General features: G+C 37.2%; 1 protein-coding gene across 1 annotated transcript; it reads left to right on the top strand.

Moving 5' to 3' along the window:
* The first annotated feature begins 18,726 nt into the window (after positions 1-18,726).
* Positions 18,727-20,675, top strand: LOC116176794 (aminoacylase-1-like). The gene is made up of 7 exons (XM_031495555.1): positions 18,727-18,865; positions 19,141-19,232; positions 19,279-19,448; positions 19,494-19,809; positions 19,853-20,034; positions 20,077-20,306; positions 20,353-20,675. Exons 2-7 carry the CDS (start codon positions 19,142-19,144, stop codon positions 20,555-20,557), a joined length of 1,194 nt encoding a protein of 397 aa, XP_031351415.1. The 5' UTR covers positions 18,727-18,865; position 19,141; the 3' UTR covers positions 20,558-20,675.
* The last annotated feature ends 5,828 nt before the right edge of the window (positions 20,676-26,503 follow it).

Genomic DNA, 26,503 nt, shown 5'->3' with positions numbered 1-26,503 from the left:
TCGATAATTGAAGAAAATAATTTCGATATGGGTTTCGGAGGTGCTATAATTTTACCGTTAGATAGCGCTACTAGTATAAAAACTTATTATTTACCTTGTGATTTGTTTTACAAAATGAAGACGTACCGTCAATTGAAATTAAATAAAATTATAGTATTTTACATTATTAGCCAGGTAAGTGAGTTTTTACTGGCGATAGGAGAAGTTGACTGGCGAGCCGTTAGGCGAGCCTGTCATCTCCTAGAGCCAGTAAAAACTATTACCTGGCGTATAATGTATAATATTTTATTTGTTACTCATTTGTAAACAATAGTAAACGCTAAATAATTAGTTCTTAAATTAATCTTGAAGAAATGTCTAAAATATCATGTGATCCATGTAACAGAGACTTCGCATTAATTCTGGCCAATGAAATTACTAGATTACTAACTTGTAAAATTTTTACAGGTCTGCTGTCAGTTTTACAGGTCTGCTGTCAGTTTTACAAGTCAGTAGCGTTTAAACATGACGTTTACCCGTTTGCGTTTTGTCTTGTTAATCAACGTTTACAACTGAGTAACAAATAAATTATTTAACGCAGCCAAAATTACTCGTGAGATCGATAATTTTAAACTTCTCTAATAAAATACTGACCTGCATTACCAAAAATGCGCTTTAATCATGCATATGCTGATTTACAACTTGTTTGGTGTGTTCATATACTTTGTTCGACAGAAATCCGCATTCGTGCTCTCTCTCTGGCGCTGTTTTCTCAATGGGTTCCGGAATTGGTAAGCTCCGGTGAATCCGAGATATAATAGGTAATCTTATCTCAGGATCCCAAGTGAAGTGCATTAGGAGGGGGGGGGGGGTTATGATTGGATCTGGAATTGGATCTTAAAGATGCTCACTTAATTAGCAGACGTCATAGGGGAAGTGGCTTTGTTTATTTTACTAAATAATGGGAGAGTTTAACTGTATTCAGGCTATCGCTGTGTCAAGGCACCCATTTTCCGTTGTGAGATCTACCAGCTTTGATGACCACCCGGTACACGAATGCACGGCGGGATTTGAGGTACTTCAATACGAGAAACTGTAGCTTCTGTAGTTCTTTACTAGGAGAAAGTAAAAGTAATTGCTTTGAGTTCTAGCGTTGTATTTTAGCCGCCAATAAGGAAATCCAGATACTGAAATTAATTGTCCCTTGGAAAAGGGTATTATGTGGTCTTTTGCGATCAGAGCTGGGCAGAATACTTTCAAAAGTATTTGAATACTAAATAGTAAATACTTTACACAAATCAAAGGTATTCGAATACTATAAAAAGTATTCGAATACTTTGAAAAGTATTTGAATACAGTAAAAAGTATTCAAATACTTGTCACCCAAATACATTAAAAATTTAAAATAGTATACTAGATAAAAGTCTTCAAGTTATACTTTGTATGGGGTTAGCTTTTTTTATATTTCTATTGTTATATACAAATTTAAGGGGAGTAGAAGCGTATTATTATTATTATATTATTATACAGGAGGTACCTACCAGGACCTTTCTTATTTCTATAAGAATACGTGTACCAGTTTTCAAAGCGATCGTACGTCGTGCACATGATACGTACGCCTTTCTGAAATGAATCCTAGCGATTTTGGAACAGATCAATTTTTGACCATCCGTTTGTCCGTGTGCATGATTGTTTAGAAACGTGCGATCGCGTTGAAAATTGGTACACAATGGCCTTAAGGATATAAGAAAGTTCCCTATTGTTTTTAAGTTACGTGGACTATCGAGTCAAAAAGTTTCACTCCAGGATCGTTCGGTATTCAGTTGTATCGGATTTTTATATTTGATTTTGTAACAATGGAAACTTTCCCTAAACATTTCTAAATTGTTCTCAAATATTTGAATAACTTAAAAGTACCTACTGCCTTTTTTTTGAGGCCGGAAAAAAAATGTCTGAGATCGACCGGGAAAAAACATTTTCTTATAGAATTTGGCCCGTAGAATCCATAATTTAAAACAGTTTGAAGATTGGGCTACTAGAAGTTACAGCCCTTTGAATTTTTTTTCGAAATTTGTTTTTTGTCCATAACTTTATATTGAGAGGTCTAATCGAAAAAGAACGAATTGTTTTGGATTATACGCACCAAAATTAATAAGAAAAGTGTTTTCCCGAGAAATTTTGTTGCAGTCGATTTTTGATAAAAAAGGAAGGTTCTACACTGCCGTTTTTTGAGGCCCGACAAAAAAATTGTCTCAGATCGACCCGGAAAAATTTTTTTTTATAGAATGTGGCCTGTAGAATCCATAATTTCAAACAGTTCCAAGATTGGGCTACTAGTTCAAAAGTTGCAGCCCTTTGAATTTTCTTTCGAAATTGGTTTCTAGTCTATAATTTTTGATTGAGAAGTCTGATCGAAAAAGTACGAATTGATTTGGATTCTACGCACCAAAATTAATAAGAAAAAGTGTTTTCCCGAGAAATTTTGGAGCAGTCGATTTTTGGTAAAAAAGGAAGGTTATACACTGCCTTTTTTTGAGCCCCGAAAAAAAAATTGTCTCAGATCGACCCGGAAAAAAATTTTCTTATGGAATGTGGCCTGTAGAATCCATAATTTTAAACAGTTCCAAGATTGGGCTACTAGTTCAAAAGTTACAGCCCTTTGAATTTTTTTTCGAAATTGGTTTCTAGTCTATAACTTTTAATTGAGAAGTCTGATCGAAAAAGTACGAATTGTTTTGGATTCTACGCACCAAAATTAATAAGAAAAAGTGTTTTCCCGAGAAATTTTGGTGCAGTCAATTTTTGGTAAAAAAGGAAGGTTATACACTGCCTTTTTTTGAGGCCCGAAAAAAAATTGTCTCAGATCGACCCGGAAAAAAATTTTCTTATAGAATGTGGCCTGTAGAATCCATAATTTCAAACAGTTCCAAGATTGGGCTACTAGTTCAAAAGTTACAGCCCTTTGAATTTTCTTTCGAAATTGGTTTTAGTCTATAACTTTTGATTGAGAAGTCTGATCGAAAAAGTACGAATTGTTTTGGATTCTACGCACCAAAATTAATAAGAAAAAGTGTTTTCCCGAGAAATTTTAGTGTAGTCGATTTTTGGTAAAAAAGGAAGGTTATACACTGCCTTTTTTCAGGCACGAAGAAAAAATTGTCTCAGATCGACCCGGAAAAAAATTTTTCCTATAGAATGTGGCCTGTAGAACCCATACTTTCAAACAGTTCCAAGATTGGACTACTAGTTCAAAAGTTACAGTCCTCTGAATTTTTTTCGACATTGGTTTCTAGTTACAAATACAACTACTGCTTCCATAAAAGTATTTAATTACAAAGTATTTGAATACTTTAAAGGATTTGAATACTAAAAAGTATTTACAAAAGCGAATACTACCCAGCTCTGTTTGCGATTGACCCCAAATCCCATGTAACGTCAACAATGAGTATTAATTAGATTATCGAATTCAGAAATTTCAACTCGGCCAATTATGGGAGTATAATTAACCGTAGTTAATTAAATGTGTTGTAGAATACATCATCCGTTTCACGTGGGTTAGTGTCAAATGAATTGCACTTAATTGGCATCAATTTTCGCTGCGCTAATTGGACACCTACACGTCTAGTGCGCCAAAGACACTCAATTTGCAACTTGTTACATAATAGTATTTAAGAAGCAAGTTGCATAAGTGGCGCGTTTATCGCAGGCGTTCAAGTTTAGAAAACGAGCCGCTTGCAGCGAGTTTTCTAATGAATGAGTGCGACGGTCTAATGAAACAAGTATTTTCCAGAAATTTGTATCAAATTGAAGTTAGTAACTTTTACTGTAAATAATAAAACTAGGGAATTTTGACATACAAGTTGCATTAGTGAAAGTTGTATTAAGTTGGCAGTATTGCGTCGAAAATATTTCTCAACTTTAAATACATTCTTATCAATTTTGTTTTAATTAATTAACTTCAGAAATTGGTACATTAACTGTGAAATAATTCATAAAGGCAAAATAAAGTCCTCTATCCTATTATATAAGATATGAAATCCAGCTGTGTCACTGTCACGTCGATTAACTACACTAACAGATTTCACACAATATCGATACTACACAAATCAGGCTCACGATATTAATAACACAGAACAAGCGCCAAAAGTAATGAGCTGCTTCTTTAAAATTGATTAATTTGTTTCCGAAGGTATCCCCGTCGTCGTCATCCTTTCCCCTTTCGCAATCTTTTTTATCCTCGACTTTATAACCTCTAGTTCTTTTTCAGTGGATAGGTACACCATTCGTACTAGTAATTGGTCACAGATTGCACGTAGACGTTGAATTTGCTACAAAAAGGGGCATTAATCATTAATGTAAAAATTTACCTCAAAGCCCCACATTGTTGTTACATCAGTTGTTACGCTACATAATGTAATATTTAATTCCCTTTTGGGAGAAAGTAATTAGGTGTTTTGTTCATATTGTTCTTCTTGTAATTTGATTAACACTTTATCAGCATTACATTTCTCGCTTTTAATTAACTAGAAAGGGAATATTGTCTTTCTGTGTATCAAATCGTAACCCTAATTTGAAAATAAATACTCGAGTGTCAACAAACAGGGCAGCGAATTTAGGGTTTCCTCTTTAATACCAACTTAAAAACGGTGCGTTAATAGGACTCATTAACGCACTGTTTTGAATGGAAAACAGTGCGTTAATAAGAACATGTAAAAATCGAAATAGAAAAATAACTATTAACAAACTATTTTATTTAAAGACGTTTTAATTTTTGATGTCTCTCTTAATTCAAATTCATCGAGCGGGCTGGAAATTCCGATGCTCCTTTCCTTACTTTGGGAATTTTATGAAGGGTGCCAACTTGGTTTAGAGAGTGATTTTTTGATATTTCGTCGTTTCGTATAGTGTACAGTTAATCTTTAGTAATTTTCTTATCTATCGTAGCATTTGAATATCAAGGTATGCGTTTGAATCCGTTAATTATAAAAGGGCTTTCGGGTTGTTTTCCTGAATTTTCTTTCCCAGTTAATGATTTATGCTTCCGTTCTCGCTTAGGGAAATTACTGCGGTTTCCGTGTACCGTAATGTTTTGTTTACGAGTAACCGACCTCCCGTTCTTGGAATCGCCGTTTCCTTCGTCTGATTACCTGAGGTTTCCGAAACCATTCCGAAATCGCCGACCTTTGCCAGAAGCAGAATTTTCGAATCTTCTGGTGACGCTCGAGTTCTCGTACCGTCCCGCCGTGTCACCTTTTATTTTGTAAATTCAAAAATACATATAATTGTATTTACTTAAGTCTGAATTAAATTTTATTATTTAGCAACCGTTTGAGCGCGGACTTTCCGGCAAACCTCGTCGCATCACTGCTTATCTCTTAGTGGTTCACGTTTCAAGTTTCATTCTCACCTGTCGTTCCGCGAAATAAATTGTTGGTTAATTGTGTCAGAAGAAATTCGGTTGCTGCAATAAAGTTAGCGCAGGCGTTGTCAGTATTAAAAGTAGCTATTTTTTCCCTGATAATAAAGCGAATTGATGATATCGGACATTTTTTCTTAAAACAGAAATAAAAAATACAAGTTTTATTGTTAAAAAACGCCGACAACTCTAAGTGAATTATATAAAGGTATGCGTTTTGGAACTTAAAAGGGGGTTTAGCATGCAGTTAAAAACGTGATCGTTGTGTAATTGCGTTTCCGTAGCATAAAGTAGTTCCGTAGTCGCAATCAAGGACGAACTAATTAAGCGCGCCAGTACACCTTCGTTACCATTATTAGCTATTGTTAATAATTTAGTGTAGTTGTTTGCTGCACGTGAATCCAAAGAGGGGATTGAACTCATCTTCATGGTCGTAAAATTGGAATCGCCGCCCGCAGTAGACAAAACAGTAAGGAAAATCAAACTGTTCCTTACGTATTTGTTAGTAGATTCGATATTAAGTTCAGGAAAGTTAAAAAAAACCGAGGCCACTAAAATTATTCTAGTTAATTGGAAATTTATAGAAATCATCATAGATATAATCAAAATTTTATTTGAAAAGAAGGGAGGTGCAACCCCCTTTTTTTGCATAATGACGCGCAAACATTGGGCTTAAATGAAAGATGCTGTTGCATGTAGTCGGATATGACCTGATTGCTTATAGGGTTACAGGAAAAATTTGTTTATGCCGCATTGGCTGTGCTGCTCCTCTGGAATTGAATTGGACCGCTCAACGGACGTATGATATACGTTTACACGCTAGTTGTAACCTATGTAAGGAAAAAATTGCGATGACAGACGTTAATCATCGCACAAAATCTGTCGGTCTAGCAGTTAATCATGATTTAATGACGTAGCTGCTTAGCAACATTCGAAGGGGTAGGCAATCCGCACCGAAAGGGCTCAGATTATACTCCTGTCAGTGCCATAAAAACTTAATGTGATTGAATTACTTACCTTTGTGGCCAAACCACTGAAAATTCAAACAAACACAGATATCGGTTAGTTAGAGCCTGAATAGGTAGGCAACCCCGACTCACAATAAAGCCCTAGTGGTTGACTCCAAATATCTTAAAGGTGTATTTATAACCACGGAGCTTAGTACGGTCGAAAAAAAATGGTTCAGTCATTAGCAATCAACATTTGCGTAGGCAACCGTTCTAGGAGAAAATGAGCGTGGCGCCACGTGGAACTTTAAGAGGATAAATCAAAGAGCATATGTACCAATTTTCATAGCTTTTTTTTACTCAAAAGTTATAACAGTTTTGAATGCAGATCATTTGAAATGTATGTCGTCGTTGGTTGTGACGTTAAAAAGTATTTGTGTTGTCCCGTACGTTTTGTTTTGCAATTAAGCACACAAAATTTATCATCAGAACGAACACTTAACAAAGTCACGTTTGCATTAAAAAAAGAGGTCCATATAATGTCATACAACTTTAAAAAACATTTAACCTTCAAATTCATAGTAGCTAGAAACATAGCTGTTTACAAGAATATTTCGTTATTTATTCGCGTGTATAGGTCGTGAAGCAATTGTAACAGTTTGCATTGCTCGTTATAAGCAAATTCCTTTTGCGAGATTGCATATGCAGAGTATGTCAGTGGTAACACTTAGAGTCATTTTAGTAATTTTAATTATTGTGTGGGCCATACTGGGACGTTCACACAACAATGGCTATACTAGTTACCAGTTTTACATTTAAATATTATGTCTGTCCTTCTGAAATACCTATAAATTAAAATTAAATTTGGGAAACAATTTAGACTTGATCAATCTGCTTCGAAATAGCAAAATTAAATGCAAACAACCTGCAGTCATGCCTTATATCACAAAGGTAAATCTTTGATTTAATCAAATAAACAAATATTATTACATGCAATAATTCAATTAGTCTATTACCACGAACACGCAATGTATGTCGTTTGTTCCGGGTTACTCATAGCTTTATTAAGAAAGGCAGAAGATTAAAAGAGCACCTGTATAAATAACACTAACAATTACTAATCACAGTTTGCCATCTTGTAAATAATGCAGTCTTCCTTAGTGAACGTAAGTACTCTATTCTGCTATATTAATAGTAGCACAGGGACTTACGAGTCAACAGAATAGCAGCTGTGCACTGAAAGTATCTTGCAAAGAAACCATTTATTATGTTAATTAGGAATCCAGTTCAAAGTTGGTAACTTGTGCCACCTCACATTCGTTTACAGTTATGAGAAACACGAGCCCCTCTGGCAGCTTTATCTTAAACGCTCATGTTTCGCTAATTAACTAATCTCCGAAAATTATGTCTCCCTGGCCTCCTTCCATGATCGATCGAATCGCAGCAAATATCTGCCACAAGTTCCTCTGTGGAACCCCCCCCTCCCAAAAAAAAAACTAAAACTAGTCTTATTATAGTTGGAGGTTATATCCAAAGCTGACTGACGATTTTGGCATATTAACCTCTCTACATGTCTCAGTTACTGACACATCCAGTAATCTCGATGTGAATTATTGTTTCGCTCAAACATCTGGCTGTACCCACAATTGTCATTGCTTCGCGACCCACCATTTCAATGGAATTAACGAGCGGAAAGGGATTCGTAAGCCATTTATTGTACTTCAAAAACTTGATTGAAAGACATTTATCTAAATCCTTAAAATGGGTTTTTATATATACGTCTCCACATTATTTGATCACTACAAAGTCCGAGCACAATTGAATAAATGGAATTCGTAATACAGTCCCTTCGAATTGAAAATGGGAGTTTCACATATTACTCACAAATCAAAGGGATTTTCGCTTATAATGCCAAATTCGTTTTCAACCTTTTCAAGCGTTCGTTCGATGTTGTGCCAGCTTGATTGTAATTTGGGAGACGTTGGTAGGCGTAAAGCGAATGAGGCTGAACGTTTAATTAGTGTTGCATGAGTTACCCACTATATAAGTGCCAGCTTCCCTTCCTCTCTCACTCTATGTCAAAATCTAATACCTACTTAACGTAAACAATGAAATACGTACATCGAAACAAGGAACAGCATATTGTGTTTGGTTCATAAATCACGGTGTTACCGCTACCTATTACGTTGCGTTAATGTTCAATTACTCTTCATACACGTCATAATTCTTGTTTGTAGAGTTTGATATCAAGTGCAAATTGCAGATGGTATTTTGAGTTAGCAGCCTGTTTCGCCACACTGTACGGAAGACAAAAAGGGCAATGATAAATGGCGTAAAAGGCGGGAATATTTATGTGTTTTGTCTGAACGGAAAAAGGAAGAAAATGAACAGAATGTCTGGTGTGGATAAACCGTAATCTCAAGCAATGAGGCGTAAAAATTATCCAGCTCTCAATATAAGAACTAACGTGAACCCCGTCCTTTATCTAGGGATACTTGAATTTCTTTTACCAATAAAATGTTGTTGTGTAATTTATTTGGCACCTACAGTAATGTTGGGTCACCCTGTGTTTTTATTTTCATTTATTTTTGACGTTAAAAGTCGGTCGAATGTTCAGAATGAACACAGTTGCAAATTTAAAGTAAGTTTGTTGATTTTATTCTGAATTATCCATTTAATAATCTGCAATTTTGTTTAAATAATTACCTTTTAATTTGATTATTTTATTATCAGATAGATGCATGTAATATTTTGTAAAAGTTTGTCTAACGTTATCTCCGGCCATTGCGATAAGAACGTTGTCGCTCCGAACGCTAGTTAGTTTTAAGATAAGCACGTGTTATCGCAAATTTTTTTGTGCCATAAACATAAATGCTATGTTCGAAGACGCAGTAGCTTTGATTTCTACCTGGGTAATCCACATCTCAGAGTTGTGTGGCCAAAATGGTTGAAGTTTCTGTAAGCGGCGAATCTCGGATTTGAGATCGGCGTTGGTAGATGTGCTTGCTCGTTTTCCCATCGATTCGTTGGTCCTAGCGTTGGTCTCTGGCATCTTCATTGCAGTTTTTGACGCTTCACTCGTGGTTCGGTTGAATATTCGTGGTGGAATGTTTGTAAACCGGCACAAGCGCAATCCGGTAGCACTTTGGAGTGTTCGTTGAAGAGGAAATTAACCGGTAAACCTTGGTTAATTGACTAATGAAAGTTAATAAATGACCCCTTGATCCAGTTTTCGTACCAAGCGTTGTCTGTAGGTTAACTAGCTAAGGTTCTGTCTTTGGCCTCATGATAGCATAACTGCACAGGATCAATTAAAACTGGAACTGGTCGTTAAACATGGATGTAAATTTGAAAAATAGGGCTTGGGACTACGAGTGAAACCTAAACCAATAATTTAAACCGGAAACCAAAAATTAAAACCCAAGAAATAACATGGAACTACCCATCGAACACAAGAAAGTTACATACCTCCAATAAGAGGGTTATTATCAAAGAATATTCACATTGAAACAGCAAGAAACGGTTGACAATTAAATTCATTCCAACTGCGAATGGCATAATCCTAAAAAGAATGCACGACATAACATTTGACTACGTAAATGGCTGCCATTTACGCAGTTAGGATATCCAAATTTATATTCAAACTGAGAGATAAGTGGTTAACTCCATTCGAAAACTAACTCCAGAAATGCACTATCAATTGGTCAATGGCCAGAAATGGCATTTAAAAATTCTGATATTTGTGGCGACCTTTGGGTCGGATAACACCCAGTTAGCCCCCCCCCCCCAACCTCCCTAATCCACAAAATCCACCACATTTTTTGGAATATGTCGTGACCCAGCGCAATGGCAACAAAGTGGTGGAGATGCACCCCTACCAGGGACACATTCCCACGACAAAATTCTGGAAGAGGCGGCTACGCCAGGCATATGCCAAAGTATCAAGGTAAGCTCCAGGGCGTCAAAACCTATGTAGTATGTACCGCCAAATTCGAATGAAGCGGCAAACCCAACGGACCTGAATGAATCCACCAATTATAATTCGTCACGCACGATATATACTATACAATTTGGAAAGTACAATGGTCCTCGAACAAAAAACACAGTGATACTCAACCAATTTATATGTGCTTGCAAAAATAAAGCTGTTACATCCTTTGTTAGTATTGCAACGGTCACTAAACTACCCACAAGCACCTGTCCAGTTAGCTCAATTAAACACAGGTACTTACCAAATCTTTTATACGATTTGTCCAGGACCACAACTAACCATCTCGATAAAACTTTAATTTTATTAAATATGAGAGAACTCCAAAATTCCAAAGGGTTGTATTACAAACAGCATAGCATAGCTCTGGGTACCAACAGAAAAATTCACTATGAGGTCGTAATTTGGCTTCGATTAAATACAAAATGGATTACCGACAAAGCAATAATTAATTCAACAAAATTAATCAATCAAGACGAAAGAGAAATAGGCACTCAAAAGTACAAATACCAAGCAACAAGCGATCGATTGGAACAATTGATTAAAGAAATCTTAATTACCTTGAAGTGATAATAATCCAAAATATCCAGTAGTAACTGAGATTTTCATTTAATTATGCACAAACAACTACATAAAAACCAACTGATGTGACTTTAACAACTTCACCCACAATGTCAATTTAGATGACACTCGGTCCGTTGTAATATTGGCTCTTTGATAGTGGAACAACACCCTTTAACTTATACTTGAAGACCTTAAAAAAAGTCATGAAATATGAGATAACTGCTCGATAAATACAGATAAATCAGCAACATTCACTTTAGACGAACTGTCTTGCAACAACACGCTCAAATACGACAACAACGGCTAATCACCAAAACAATAATTGGGTACGTTTTAACGTCCATCAAAGAAACAAGGATCAACGTTCACTATCAAAAAGGACCGATTCACGTGTTCCTAAAACATTCTTCTTCTCTCAGTTTCCGCTCTTCTGTACTTGAATTTGCGTCTTTGAAATTAAACACATCTGTTTTCTTATGGGCGAAACCTGCTTATCCTCAAACTAATTAGCTTACGCAGCGATAACAAGTTTCTTATCGCAACGACCGGATTTAACATTAGACAACTTTAACGAAACGTTTCACACAAATATTTCCAAATGGTCCTTATCTTTCTAATGAACCACAAAATTAAATTAAACGCGATTATTTAAACAAAATTTACATCGACACACATACCGACACGGACGTTTCGGTGAAGCGCGTTTCGGTGGAGAGGAACTTCGACGGCGAGGCGGTGCGGCGAATTAATCAATAGCATTAGGATTAAGGCCTAGCGAGAAAATTTCGGATTCGTAGATAATCCCAATGCCATCGATCTGTAGCCGATCCCATATGGGTTGTTGGAAATGGGATTATACGACTCCGAAATCTTGTCGCCAGTGCTCGAGACTAATTTACAATTGCCTTTGCCCTAAATTAGCATGTATACAGTTCGCTGAAATATCCACCCACCGAAACGCCCTCTTCCGATAAGTACCGTCGCCCTAACGTCCCGTCCGCTGAAAAGCCTTGTCCGCCGAAACGTCACGTACGCCGAAACGCCTCGCCGCCGGAACGATTCGCCGTCGAAACTTACTCCGGTGAAATTTCGCGCAACTTTATCGCATCCGCATACTCGTCTTAGATCGTGGGAAAATGCTGGCTGGATGGCTGACTGACTGGCAGCTCATACGGGCCCGAAGAAAGACGAGGAGTGTACAAGTACCTACCGGAGACGTGTAATTAACAACGTTAAGGACGGCGATACATGAAGTGGGGTCGGCGACATCTGGGGGCCATCCCCGGGCGTGTGACACTAACGAGTGATTTTTCAGTTTTTTTCTTATCATATTCTACAGTTTTGGTTCAATTGTTTTGAAATTGGTCCCGTCGTTTGATAATAAGATATTGCTTTAGAGGAAGCACCTTTGAACACCGTTATTTTATTAAAGAACTCACTTCTAAAATTGTTTTTTTCATCAAATTATCGCTACAATGTTGACAAAAGGAGGTTCATTATAATTACCTAAAGTTTGAACCTAGGCTGTTTTCCTTTAGTGTAAAATACAGAAACACATTTTGTATTATATAAAGCCGGGTTATTTGTAAAGCGCTGGAATTATTAAACATCAAAGGTAATTCTAAGCGGGGTTTAGAAAAGCTAGACGATACTTTGCAAAGTCAAAGAGTGTACTTTCCGCTATGTATATGAATTCAAATCGATTACAAGAAGTATCCTACCCCTAATTAATAATTCGGCACTTGCAAATACTAACTTTTCAAAGTTTGAAACACTTCTTATGTTCGCTCTTACGAGGGTTGAAAACTGGAGCGCAAGCTTCTAAATTTCACTCGCACGAGAAGCGGGTCCAATCAAATTTGATATCGGCCCACCCTATCATGTTATAGATTAATTCCAGCTTCAAAAATGTACACTTCCGACATTTATAATTAAGGCAATTTACCGATTTGTAAATTTTCATCTTAAACAGCAACACTCCCCACTAAAAAAAAATTGATTTCATTAACTGTTCCGTAAAAAGAGCTTAGTAACGGGGCAAATGACGACAGACCAAACGCATTAGTGAAGATAAACCGATTATACACAATTTCAAAACCAATACTACGGTCGATGTATGCGGGCGCGTAAAATTATCGGTCCGTTTGAAACTTCCCCCCGTGTAAACGCGAACGTCACAAAACACGACGATAGTTCGATACGCGCGGTGATGAATTTAAACTTTCGACGTCGCGCGTCGAATGTGGATTTCAGTTTGATTTGCGATTCTAATTATGTTCTACCGGCAAGTCGAAATTCGGCAATTAGTTCAGAAAATGAAATTAGCCGCGTTTAACGAAATGCTAAATTATTGCCATTAGTAAATTACGATGCTTTTATTGGTCTTCGCTTATGCGCCCGTTTTAATGATTTGGTTTAGCTATAATGAAACGCTAATAAGGATTAAAGAGAAATTAAGAGTCTAAGTGAATTACGGAAGGAAAGGGATAAACAGAATGCGTGATATGGGATTTTTTTTCATTTCCTCCGTAGGAGCACAGCAGGATAAGGGTAGTGACCGGCGGTCGTCACCAAACGTAATATGACTATATCACGCATTTCCCCTACTATTAAAGTGTTCCATAAATCCGTATAAAGAAGTACGGTGACTGCATACGCTAGATTAAACATGTTAGATCAAAATTAATGGCAGTAGCATCCTTTACACATTTACAAAAAAAAGGTTGAAAATTTCCCCCATTTATCTAGCGACGCGCATCATTTATGCACGATGCAAACTTATTCACTGCGAGGATCTAACTTTATCGACCCTTGTTGCTCGCTTATTTAATTACATGAAGTTTTCTTTTACGAGTCGGATACACACGCCTACACTGCTAGATCTCAACTATTCAAGAAGAAATATGAGAGCTTTCCCGAAGCCCTATGGAACTTAATAACTTTTTCTTTGTTCAGATTTGATATGAATCCTTGTAAGGAGTTTTCACTATGGGACAGTGAATACAAGAGATAATTGGAAAATTTAAGTTTGAAAATCGTGGAAAAATATCTCGTGCATTGGAGAAGTAAATACATCATCGATTGTACTTGAAGTTTGAAAAAACACAGTTTCTCGAGTGTGAAGTGCTTTTCAAACGTATTGTACCTTCACAATACTTTCTCTACAACTGGAGCTAAAGAGTCAAAACCTCTTAAGTGCACTTATTTTTCACCCCACGCGTAATTCCCTCAGCTTTTTTAAAATTCCATTATTTACAGAATTTAGTTTAACTGATTTGTTGTAAGGTTGTAGAGCGTTAAAAACAAAAGACTATAAATAAGAAAATCAGCGACAATAGGCCGCATGGTGCGAAAATACGTCCCACCTGCTGTTCGGTAGGTTAATAAAATAGACACTGCCATTGTTCATCGGCGGAGGGGCGATTTATTGCTTTTTTACATAAATCTCTCCGCAAAGAAGGCGATATACCATCATCATCAGAATATATACCAGGATCTACATAAAATAGAGCAGTTTCCATCAAACGCCTTTTAATTCATGTATTTTTTTCATTTCTTCCGTTCTCCATTTCTTACCTATCCCCAATAACAAAAGACCTTAAGCGTTCTACAATCAACGCTAAAAGTCTTATATCTGGTTGTTGGCAATATCCATTCGACAATACCCAAAACTGTTATACAATTAATAATGTGTTGCTATTTATTGTTTCCGACAAAGAAACTGTGCTACTTAATTAACCGAGCGATTAGAGAAATAACTAGTTACGCCCAGCCAACTTGACTAAACGGTATTTGTATACATAATTTTATGTATCGCATAATTCCCTGTCCAAAGTGTCACTCAACTTTGTAACCGTTCGCAATTTGAGAAAAAATCGTTTCTGTTATGAGCTCAGTTTGACTTGCGGTTTGGTTTTGAAAGCCATTCGCCAACTCGAAAATGTTCCTTCGCGTAAAATGAACGACCTTGCCACGAATCGAATTGTTGACAATTTTTTCATTCGTCTCGGAATTCACGAAATTGGTTTCCTCTCGGGAATTTACTGTAATTTATTTCTTCGCGTACACATAAAATTGCAGGTAACTCGCAGTTTGTCACCAACCCGAATTTGTTTAAATGTTTCTTCGCGGTTTATTTGACCTTTCGATATTTACCCGAAGTTAAACTGTTAATTCTTTATTACCATTCTGATCAATTTCACTCAATGAATGCACATGCTGGTTCTTGAATATTCAGACATACTCTCGTAAACAAAATGGTGGGCACCTGCTTTTATTATATATAGCTGAGAATTTAGCTTCATTGCACTTTAAAGGTGAGGCGATGGTTCGCAAAAATCAACGATTGAAAAAATCGCCCACAAAAAAGTGTGCGTGATCGCTTGTTAATTAGCGTTTGAATATCATTTTTTTTGCGCGATCGGTCATTTCTGACTATTTACCATGGGTGTTTCCATGACAGTAGGTAGAATTTACCAGTTGCTATGATTACGACGACGTCAAAATTACTTACCGATCTAAAAACAGAACAGCAAAAATACTTACCGACGCCTTTTTAAAAATCAACAGTCTTACATTACATTTAATCTTTAATTATTGTTAGGTACATTAAACGTACAATTTGTGCTGTTGTTTCCTATAGCAAGACGCTCGCATAAAGTCATAAAGGAAGTTCAAAGCTAGTAAACTACATCAGACACATGCACATTTTTATGAAATTATTAACTTCAATTTTGACAAATAAACTGGTTACCTAGTGATGTACACCCAATGTACACCATACCACTTCGATCATTTCGATTTATTCTGCTCGTTAATTTCTTAGTGCATATTTATATTGGTTGCATAATTTTAATTTCGATCGCGCAAAAAATGTTATAAGCATACGTCGAACGTTAATGGTTACCGTTCTCAGACAATAATTGGAGTCGTCGCTTCGCTCCTCCTCCAAACAATTGTCTTCGAACGGTAAAAATCCCTTACCGTTCTCCATACTTAATATACTATAACGCGCCCAAATGGTAACTTTGCCGACAAAAACCATTACAATCCGGTGTCTCTTCGCTTATCTCGCACCGTTTTCTTTTATAGAAAATGTACACGTTGCTGTCGCCAGACACTTCGTTCATGTTCTGTATGAAGCGGTACATGCGCAAATTTCCCTATGTTGATCAAAATTAAGGTTCGTCTTAAGCGACCACCCGCTATTCGCTTCATTCAATATTTTGGGTAGGTACACTTTTTATGTATTCAAGCTCAAAGAAACAAGGAAACGTATTCAGTACATGGAAACATTTGATGATTGTTGATAATGTAGTCTCTTATTTTAGAAGTCTTACGCTTACATAACATAAAATAGACAATGGATTAAAAGCTTTCATCCAAATTGAATATTTACACAAAGAATTCTAGTCCAAACAATGAGTATTCTCTTATAGCGCCTAAATAAATACGTCACCCTATAACATTTGAAATAAATCTCTGGACGGATGCAGAAGTTATTGTGCAATGGAAGTTTACTGGAACATAGATTATTTTATGTGGGGCAGAAGTATTACTCCTCCTCTTTAACTCGAAGTCGACTATTAAATTGAAGACGGCGTGCTTAAAATCTCTTAATCCACTAACTAATGTTCTTCAATAAACGTATAGTTACACAAACTGACCATTTGAACTAACATCCGAAAACCGAGAATGTGGGAGCACGGCGCCAGCAAATGGAGGTCCGGATCCACCCAAGGACCAAAGCACTGCAGCGGCCGCAACTTTACACACACGACCCAAGGCGAAAAGAGAACAGCGAAAGGCAAAACGCCACATTACAACACTTCCTCTGCTATTTAACACATTTCCCTCTCTTGTTTCATATTCGATTCCACTTCCGTATTTTTTAGTTCAAATACGCAAAAATGATTTCATCTACGCACCTGCGCCAATATCTGTTTACAAAATTAATTAACTTTTAGCGATAAGCGCAACCCTTATCTACGACCGAAGAAAAAACATGAGATAAACTTTTCAAGTATTACGCAAATAATTTCGATATCTTCATTATCTCATAACAGGTAACTTCTTTAGAATTTAACAAAACAAAAATTAACCATCGTCTAAACTACGTTTTTACGGTGAACATTTATCTGGAAGATGCATCTTCAAATAACATGGCAAAGGAAAACTAGAGGTAAATCTTGTAGACCAATCACTGTTAAAAGGTTGTGCATGTTTGTTAGGTGATAAACTTACACCATCAAACTCAGCTGCATATGGGTAGACAATTACTAGACCAACCTGTATCTACAAACAGAGCAACCAGTGAAACGCAGAATTGATATAAAGGAAAATGATAGAAGTTACTGCAACAAAAAGGGAGAGAATGGCCCACACAACTTCTCAACTAATATCGTTGACCTGGTGAAATGCCGAGTCTTTGAAGCGTGGGCTTAAAACTACCTAATATGGGACGAACTGTAGATCCAATTGTCTAGAAATCTCCTGTAAAGATACGAGACTACACATACCAATAGCCTGCGCTAGGGTATTTTTTTTCGCCAAGAGGGATTCTCTAGAGATCTACGCCAAACAGCTCTTTATTTTATGTGTGTTTCGTTAAGATTTGGGGAATTTTCCGCTTGTACACTTAGGGTAGTAAAAGCACTAATTGATCGTCTTTAAATTTTTTACCGGTTCCCGTTTAATCCAGATTATTATTATCTCTCCGTATGTACAAGAGAGGAGCACAAATTTCGTTAATAAACTTTTTTAAATCATAACTAACGACAGTAGTATAAAGGACATGAAATTTCTGTACCTTTGATCCCAATGCTTTCGTGGTAAAATTTATTTAAACGCGATCATGCTGATCAAATAATGCAACCAAAACGAAAATATTCGCTCAAGTGTCGAGGATGCAACTCATTCGCAAGTACAAACTAAATCAGCCAACCCGTCTATTCCTCTACACAACGAAGTTCCTCTTTTGCATAAATACACCACTTTATAGTAGTTTTACATGTACAAAGAATTTGACAGCACGCACGACAATAATTTTGACGAATTAGCCGCACAATTTTCCCTTGTAATGCGGCAATTAATTTCAACACTCACGATAAAAATATCACTATCCCGATAGTACGGATTCCTCTTGAAACCTTCAATTGGAAATAAATATTACGCGATCTAAAATCCCGCACACGACTTACATAGTCTCACCTTGAAGGTTCTGGGAAGAATCTCTCACTCTCGCCCAATTCTTCCGTATGTAGCCGTCGAGTCAAAAAACTAAGGTTCGTTTTTAATACATGTAAAGGTATAGCAGAAAGTCGGTCCCTCTCTCTTGAGAACCGGAAACGCTGTGGTGTTTTGAGTCTTATCTGCTTGCACACTCATTTCTTATCGGAAAGCGCTTCATTCTATCGCGTTTTAATTTTCTTCTTTTTTACTATGAAGCGGTACACTTCTAAACATAATATTCATGTATTGGTCACCATTATTTCTTGTTCTGGTTGTGTCACGTCTCTACAAGGAGAGGGGACGTTAATATAACATAAGCATACTCGGTCACAGACTGATGTTTAATATCAGTAGTTTATGAATATTATTTATGTAGCGATCTACATTTCACGAATTTAATAAAAAAAAAAATCAGCAGCATGTTGCTTGCATTAATGCGGTTAAATTTACATAAAAACGTGTCCCACGTTTTAGTTTTGGTTTACTTTGAAAATATTCCTTGCATTAGAAACGAGATGTATTTTAATGTGGAAAATCCTTTTCCATTAAAATTTACATATGAAGTGATAAATCGTAAAATGCCAGTTCAGCCATACTTATATCTCCTTTATAATGCGCTTGTGGACGTCTAACGTATATTCCATCATGAACATTTTCGGTGTGTAAATATTTACGTAATTTAAAACTTTTACGTTTTGAAAGGTCCATAAAAGAACGCTACTAACAGAGGAAACTGAAAGGGTAAGTTAAATGCTATTAACTTCCGTTCCCATTTGACTAAACGATGTTTTCTTAAATTTCAAAATAAATATTCCACGACTAAGAGAATTCAGTGTTTTCCAGAACTAAAATCGCATTTCTCAACAACAAGGCTATTCCGTATCTGTGGACAATCGATACGAAATGCATTGTAGTGATAAACAGTCGTGTTTGCATGCACTATCAAACCATACCCTAAACCACATCCTGAAATCGTCTGTAAGATGTTATTCAATCCTTGAGTACTCGCATTTCAGAATGAACCCATATCGAGATTTAGACCAAATCGCGATCGACAATTTCCGAAAATACTTACGAATACCTACGGTCCACCCCAACGTGAATTACGGTAGCTTCAAGACCCTTAAACAGCGCGGCTCACGTTCCTATTTTAGATGAATGCGTCAAGTTTCTCCAGGGATTGGCGAATGACTTGCAGTTGGATTGTCAAGTAATTACGATTGTCCCAAAGAAGCCCATCGTAGTAATGACGTGGATTGGAAAAAACGCTAACATACCTACCATCCTACTTAACAGCCATATGGACGTCGTGCCAGCATTTGAGGTGAGGATAAGTGTCTTCGTCAACAGACTAACTTAAACGGTACAGGAAAATTGGGTTCACAAACCATTCTCTGCGGACATCGACGAAGAGGGCAACATTCACGCCCGTGGTGCTCAAGACGTTAAATCCTTAGGTATACAGTACTTGGAGGCCATCCGACGTTTAAAAAGGTTTGGTTATCAACCACGCAGAACTATACACGTGTCATTTGTTCCTGACGAGGAGTTGGGCGGGACTGACGGTATGAAAGTATTTGTCAAAAGTGAAGCTTTCGAAAAGCTAAGAGTTGGTTTCGCCATGGACGAAGGCATTCCAGACGAACACGAGTTCTGGGTTTATTACGGAGAAAAAGTGTCTAGACGTATGTATCCTGCTTTTCGTACGTCTAAAGATCATTTAAACAGGTCTGAGCATTCACTGCACTGGCCAGGGTGGTCATGGTGGCCTTTTGTTGAGTAATACCGCCGGAGAGAAGATGACTAACATATTGAAATACTGTTACAACTTACGAGAGGCTGAAAATTTGAAAGTGGGCCAAACTGGAGAAGCCGATGACGTCGTTTCGATTAATCTGACTATGATGGGGGTAGGTGACGTTATGTAGCTAATTTAGTTAAGGTGATTTCAGGGTGGTGTACAAGCAAACGTAATTCCATCGGAGTTTGTTCTCACCTTTGATGCCAGAGTTCCACCAGGTAGAGACTTACAACAGTTTGAAAACACTGTACGCGAATGGTGTAAAAGGTCAGGGGGTGGTGTTTGGGTTGAAGATTTCCCAGTAGACGACCACGCACCGTCCACTCAACTTGATGACAGTAACCCGTTTTGGGTTGCTTTCGGGAATGTAACAACTAATATGTGAGCTTCCCATTTTTGAGCGTTTGACTTTAATGCTCTGTTCCAGGGGAGTTACAGTGAGGAAGAAAGTGTTGAATGCGTCCTCTGATGCCCGGTACCTACGAAGTGCTGGCGTACCTACCATTGGATTCTGTCCTCACCCACGGACTCCAAATAGAGCACACAAGGACAATGAGTTTATGAACGTAACTGCACTGATTGATGGAATTGAAGTTTTCCAAAAAATTTTGCCTGCGATAGCCGATGTTTAAAAGACCAATATAACAGCATACGTGTAAGCCGCGTTTCATTCTCGTTAATTCTAATGATCCAAATTCAGTCTAAACGAAAGAAATAATTTTATCCAATACTTCCATTAGCTTCTAAATAAAGGAAATAATTCAAAATAAATCTGTTATAGTTTTTGAAATCATTCCTTAGAGGTGCTGCCAGGTACTACAACGTTTCTTTGACTCTATATTGCTGTGGTCTCACGTTAGGCGCCAAATAAATAATGCTGTATGGTCATCGATCAATTACACCACCTGACATCTGCTACATAGAAAAATCCACACATTGACTAAAATTTGGGAAACTCAATGGCCTCGATCGGCTTCCGAAATTTCAAATAATTTATTTAGCAAATTTTTATCAACATTCAGGTCAACATCTGAAGTAAATCTTGAATACGAAGAGAAAAATCTAATATAACTCCCGCCAGGAAAGATTGCCGGTCACAGAACACTTGATCCCGATCTACAATCTCTGTTTTTCGTTAAGTGCTAGCGACTTCCGAGATAGTATCATGTCAATGTTGAACGAAAAGACTTTTTGTTCAACATTAGCACGATCCTATTCCAGAAGTCGCTCGCATCTTAATAAAAACAAAGATTGTAAATCGACACAAGGTGTGCTGTGACCGGCAATCTTTCCTGGCGAGAGTTATATAGACTATGCGGATCGTACAATGGGTTCGAATAAACGCACTATTCATTGATTGAAATGCCAACATTTATTCCGAAACAAATTAAATGAAAATAAAAACAAAATTCCTGAAATAAAAAGAAACTTAAAAACGGTCGATAATTAAAAATAAAGAAATGTTAAAATTAACATTCTCTGTAAAAATAAAAATATGAAAATGATCTATCAAATCGGGCGGATTGCCCAAATAAATAGCTGAAATGCCGAAAGTAATGCACACAACGATGTCCACCTGCATCTCTTGTTACCAACACCAAAGAAGTGCGCTAATTCACTTACATCCGATAACATCCCTTATCGCAGAACAACCAGATAAAAACCTTTTATTTTGTAGCATATGTTAAATTGGCACTTTAATAGGTTTGAATGAGTAGGCTAAGTCGCTGTTTAACCGTGAGGGTAAATAAAGTGATCCCTTTAACTGCAAGGGTATAAAGTGAAACAGATGATTGTGCATTTTAATGGCTCATTCTTATTTCAAATGAGACGCAGAGCACGATATAAGGTTCAGAACATAAACCCATTTCGTAAATAAATTTATTATTTGAAATGTTTCTCATATACAGGGTGTCCAGTCATTATGTTCGGTGTTTAGGCCTAAATAATGTCGACATGACGTTGTTTATACAACAATATTTATCACAATCCCCCCCATTAAAAGTTGCAGTTTTAGGCCGTTGGACCCATCGTTAGATGCTGTTCCTGAAACACCTTCAACAAGGCGTGGTATGGCAACATCGCTTAACGCAGGGGATAAGGTGAAACTGTCGAAGTTTTAGATGTCCTGAGAGAAGAATGTCACATCGATCTGGTGGTGCAGGCAGATGGATGAGTTCAAGATTTTGATTTAATTTAGACAGTTAGAATTTCTCTGTAAATGGATTCCAATTCATTAGTCGAATTTATTTGCGAAAAAATGCTAACGTAATTTTAGCACATTTTTCAATGAATTTAGATCCGCTATTGCAGTCACGTTCTCTGTTCGTCCGTTTGGAAAATGGAAGTAATTATGGAAAAGGATGACTACAAGTTAGAATACAAGTACCACCGACAACTTAGTAACCCTGCAAAAAAAAATCTCCAGTGCCCTTAATTGGAAACATAACGTGATAACTGTACTCCTTGACATGTAGAAGGCGTTCGATACTGTCTGGCAACCCGACACTCTTGAGAAGCAACATACTAGCTTTTCTGAAAAATGTCCTATCTCATTGAACGGTGCAAGTGATTGTCCAAGGAATAAGTACACTCATTTACTTTGGAAAATGGTTGCCGCAAGGATCCGTCCTCAGTCCTACACTATCCGCTTTCTCCCATGTTAAGACGAAAGTCCTGAATTTCAGTTGGAAAATCAATAACTATGTCCCGAGATTTTTCTTCAGCTTTAATCTGCTACAAGTATTTAGTTGTACAGCACAAAATTCTAGGCTTAACATTCGACTCCCATCTCATTGCATACAAGAAATGAAGTCAAACTGCCCTAAACGTTTCAATATTTTGAAATCTCTAGCACATCAGCGGTTATTAGCACACAAAAAAGTACTGCTCAGAGCGTACAGAGCCCTCAATCGATTACGGTTATCCCTTGGAAGCATTGTCTACTCCTTTGCCAGCACTATTCTCGTTCGTATGCTACCTCTGTCTATGCCAATTTTAATAATCCAGTCAAACCTTTACCAATGATGCCGTACTTATCTGGGAGATCTCTGCACAATTGCTCGATACGGAGCTCAAGAAACGTCGCGTCCTACAACCATCCATCATTCGTACAGAGCCCATCACCCTCAATCGCAATGAATCGCAATGTCGTACAGTTACGTTCTAGAATCTGGCGACCACTCTCAATGTGAATACTACAATGATCAACTAACAATTATATTTTGTGGAAATGCCCACGGTAAGAAGATGAAGATGATAACGACCGCCGCTTAATTTCTAACGCCTTTTGCGTATCAATTGCTGCTTAGCATCGATCGCCTTATACACTCGAGAGGGGAAGGAATATTTCTCGCATCTTCCATAGATCGCCCCTTTGTTAATGACCGCCGCTTAACTTCGAACGCATTCTTAGTACCAATGGCTGCGTAGCATACATCGCATTACACACTCGAAAGGGAAAGGAATATCTCTCGCTTCTTTGTTATCGACCGCCGATTAACTTCAACGCCTTTTTTGTATCAACCAGTGATGAAGTTGTAGTAGAAAATCTTCAAAAGTACGTATACTTGGTTAGTATTTCAAGCTCGGTTAATAAATCTTCTTCTCTTTAGTTCTTGATGAAACAAGTTAAAATGTGCCTGTCATGTTCCCAATTGGTAAATATGTACCTAATTATGATGCATGAATAAAATTGCTGCTCATGTGTAAATATTGTATACACGAATTAAGTGAAACATGTACAGAACTACTTAGTGCTGTTATGGCATGTATGGTTTTTCATTTTCTAACTTCTTTAACGTTAATTAAATCGTTAAAAAATAACATAGGCTCTTAATGAATTGAAGTTGGCACTCAGTAGTGTTACGAACACTCCCACCAACTTAAAAGTAATCATGAAATAATAATAATAATAATAATGCATTTATTGAAAACAACTTAATATAATGTTCAATGTTCAAGATAAAAATTTGGAGCAATATAACCTCAGATTTCGACGAAATGAAGATAATTAAGATTGTGGAAAATTTAGCTTCTCCCGCAGATTTTGTTGTTGAAAACGCTTAATTAAGGGGCTCTGTGGCCATTTTTATTAATTGCATGATCGTACCTGGGTGTTAGTAGCGTTACGTAACCGAGGCGAGGAAAACAAACCATGCTTTGTGACCTATCAGTGTTTCCATTGGAGATGTGAAAACACCGGGCGATTTATGGCAAAATGTGTGTAGTGTATGAATATAATAGTTTGAAGTAAGGAATATCTCTGTATCGACAATTTAATTCAATTCGCTTGATGGATTGCGACTCGGCTGAAAGGCGCGTACGGAAAATTATTCTAGGAACTGCGAAACAAATCTAAAGAGAAAACTTTGCTGTCTTCATTTGTTGCACCATTAACAGCGATGCGTTCAATTCAAGAATGAAAATTGAAGGGGTTGGAAACGTTTATTAAACTTTGTGGAATATTCGACCAGAGACAGCAACAACCCAAAACGTACACTATGTGCCAAAAATTTTGCACTAATTTGTTGTCTGTCAGTCAGATGGTTACTGGAACAATTAATGCTTCAAAGGAATTGCTAGCAAAAGCATACAATATGTATCAACTAGTTTGTGTTAAGTGCGTATGTTATTCGACAGCTCATTTTTTAATCTCAAAAAAGAGCTTATTCTTTTACGTCGGATGTTCGGGTGCCTATTATAAATCGATCGACATCTTGCCAAAGGAATATCCTAGAACTCGGGTTTTCCGCATTATATCCGTAGTATCGTGCACTTCCTGCATCGCTTAGTCTGAAGTCGATAATTCATGAATCCTAAACACATCTACAAATACGGAAGTGTTTTTGGAGGTGATGTTTGTAGTATAGAGTTGTACTGAGACAGAGGCGGTGCCCCAGAATAGTAAGCCTGAGAAAAGCCACTACTCCCAGGGATAGCTGTAAACAACGAGACCACGACCTCTAGAATGGCAACCATCCAACACGAGTTCCTGTAAATAGCATAGAGTTCTACAAGTTAGTGAGAAAGCGAAGTCGAGTAACGTATAAGAACTAATTATTTTATTTATCGCTATAGCACGAGATCATTAATAGAGACGAACACGATTAAGCCAAATGACAATTGATTAGAAAGAGCGACACGCGAACGAAGTGTACCTGGTTAATTACATTCGTTTTACATTTAGTAAGTGACAGACCAAGCGTAAAACCAACCTAGACTTTTTCCAATTGTGTTCTAACTTTCAATTAGCAAAATGTCGGAGTAATCCGAATCTAAATTAAATCTGTGTACCAAGTCCAAAACTTTCAAACTAGAATACCCCATCTCCCACTTAACGTGACGCTTTTGCCGGAAAATCTCAAACTTCACTTTTTTGTATTGAGTTAAGAAAATCCCGTCCGAATCCGACTATAAAATAAATACGTTTCCGTTTTTGTGATATTTTGGGAAACTAAAGGTTGATAAGGCAAAGGTTGTTTGTAAAACACCGCTCTCTTTAAGTTTTTCGAAAAATGCTTACAAAGTTTCCATCGCTTTCAACTGAATGTTCTAAGAACGCAAGCCTAAGGCGTTCTTTCAGAAATGCGAAATGAGAATGTAATAAAGTGAAAAGTTCACATACTAACAGACGTTTTCGTACCACCTGAAGAGCTAGGTTGCAACTTGTTGAACTTTTCCAACATCGAACGCAAAGGCACAAGTGGATGAGAAAAACTCACCGAAAGCGGAGCTAGAACGGCCTCATCGTTCCACACTTGCTACTTTACGCATAGATTGTCAGTCACTAATTACACAAACACTCTTAAGTTCGATGAAAACTAAGTACCTGAACCTTTCAAAGGCTGTACTTTAACTACACGATGAGACGGCGAGACGTCCGGGTGTACGCTTGCGTCCAATCCTTTTGTAGGTACCAGCTTCTAAATTGTATTTCTCGACACATACAATATTTAACGTTGCTCCATTCTATTTAAAATACGAGCTTCAACGCTTATACGGTAGCCACCTTTCCCACGGGGCTGTACACACTAACGTAATTAGGAAAAACTACCGCGAACCCGCAAATTTACAGTTTTCCTGAAATAAAAATGTTATCCCGAGGTACATGTAAACACCGTATTTATGTTTATCGTCCTGATTGAATTTTCATTCGGGATTTGGGGGCATTTATTTTCACGGAGACAGGGAAGAACAGCTGTGTCATTGTGACATGGGAGAATTGTTGCAGCAAGAATAAAAGTGCTGGACTGGCGTTTTATGTGAGATGAAAGGAAGTGGCCATTAGAAACTTCGTTCTCATAATTAGGGGTGATGAGTAGTTAGAGCCATTCAGAAGGAATTTACGTGTACTGAAAACTCAAATTCCTTGTTCTTGTTGGGGTATAAACTCATCTTCGTTCTCATAATTAGGGGTGATGAGTAGTTAGAGCCATTCAGAAGGAATTTACGTGTACTGAAAACTCAAATTCCTTGTTCTTGTTGGGGTATAAACTCATCTTCTTGATTTTCAAAGCAGCTAGCTATGGATATTTGCAGCATTGCATAGTGCTTTCCTAAAAATACGATTGAACCTA

Source organism: Photinus pyralis, unplaced genomic scaffold (genome assembly GCF_008802855.1).
Source record: "Photinus pyralis isolate 1611_PpyrPB1 unplaced genomic scaffold, Ppyr1.3 Ppyr1.4_LG7, whole genome shotgun sequence".
Lineage (NCBI taxonomy): Eukaryota > Metazoa > Arthropoda > Insecta > Coleoptera > Lampyridae > Photinus > Photinus pyralis.
The sequence above is the reverse complement of the archived record's forward strand: the minus strand, read 5'-3'. Positions and strand labels throughout refer to the sequence as shown.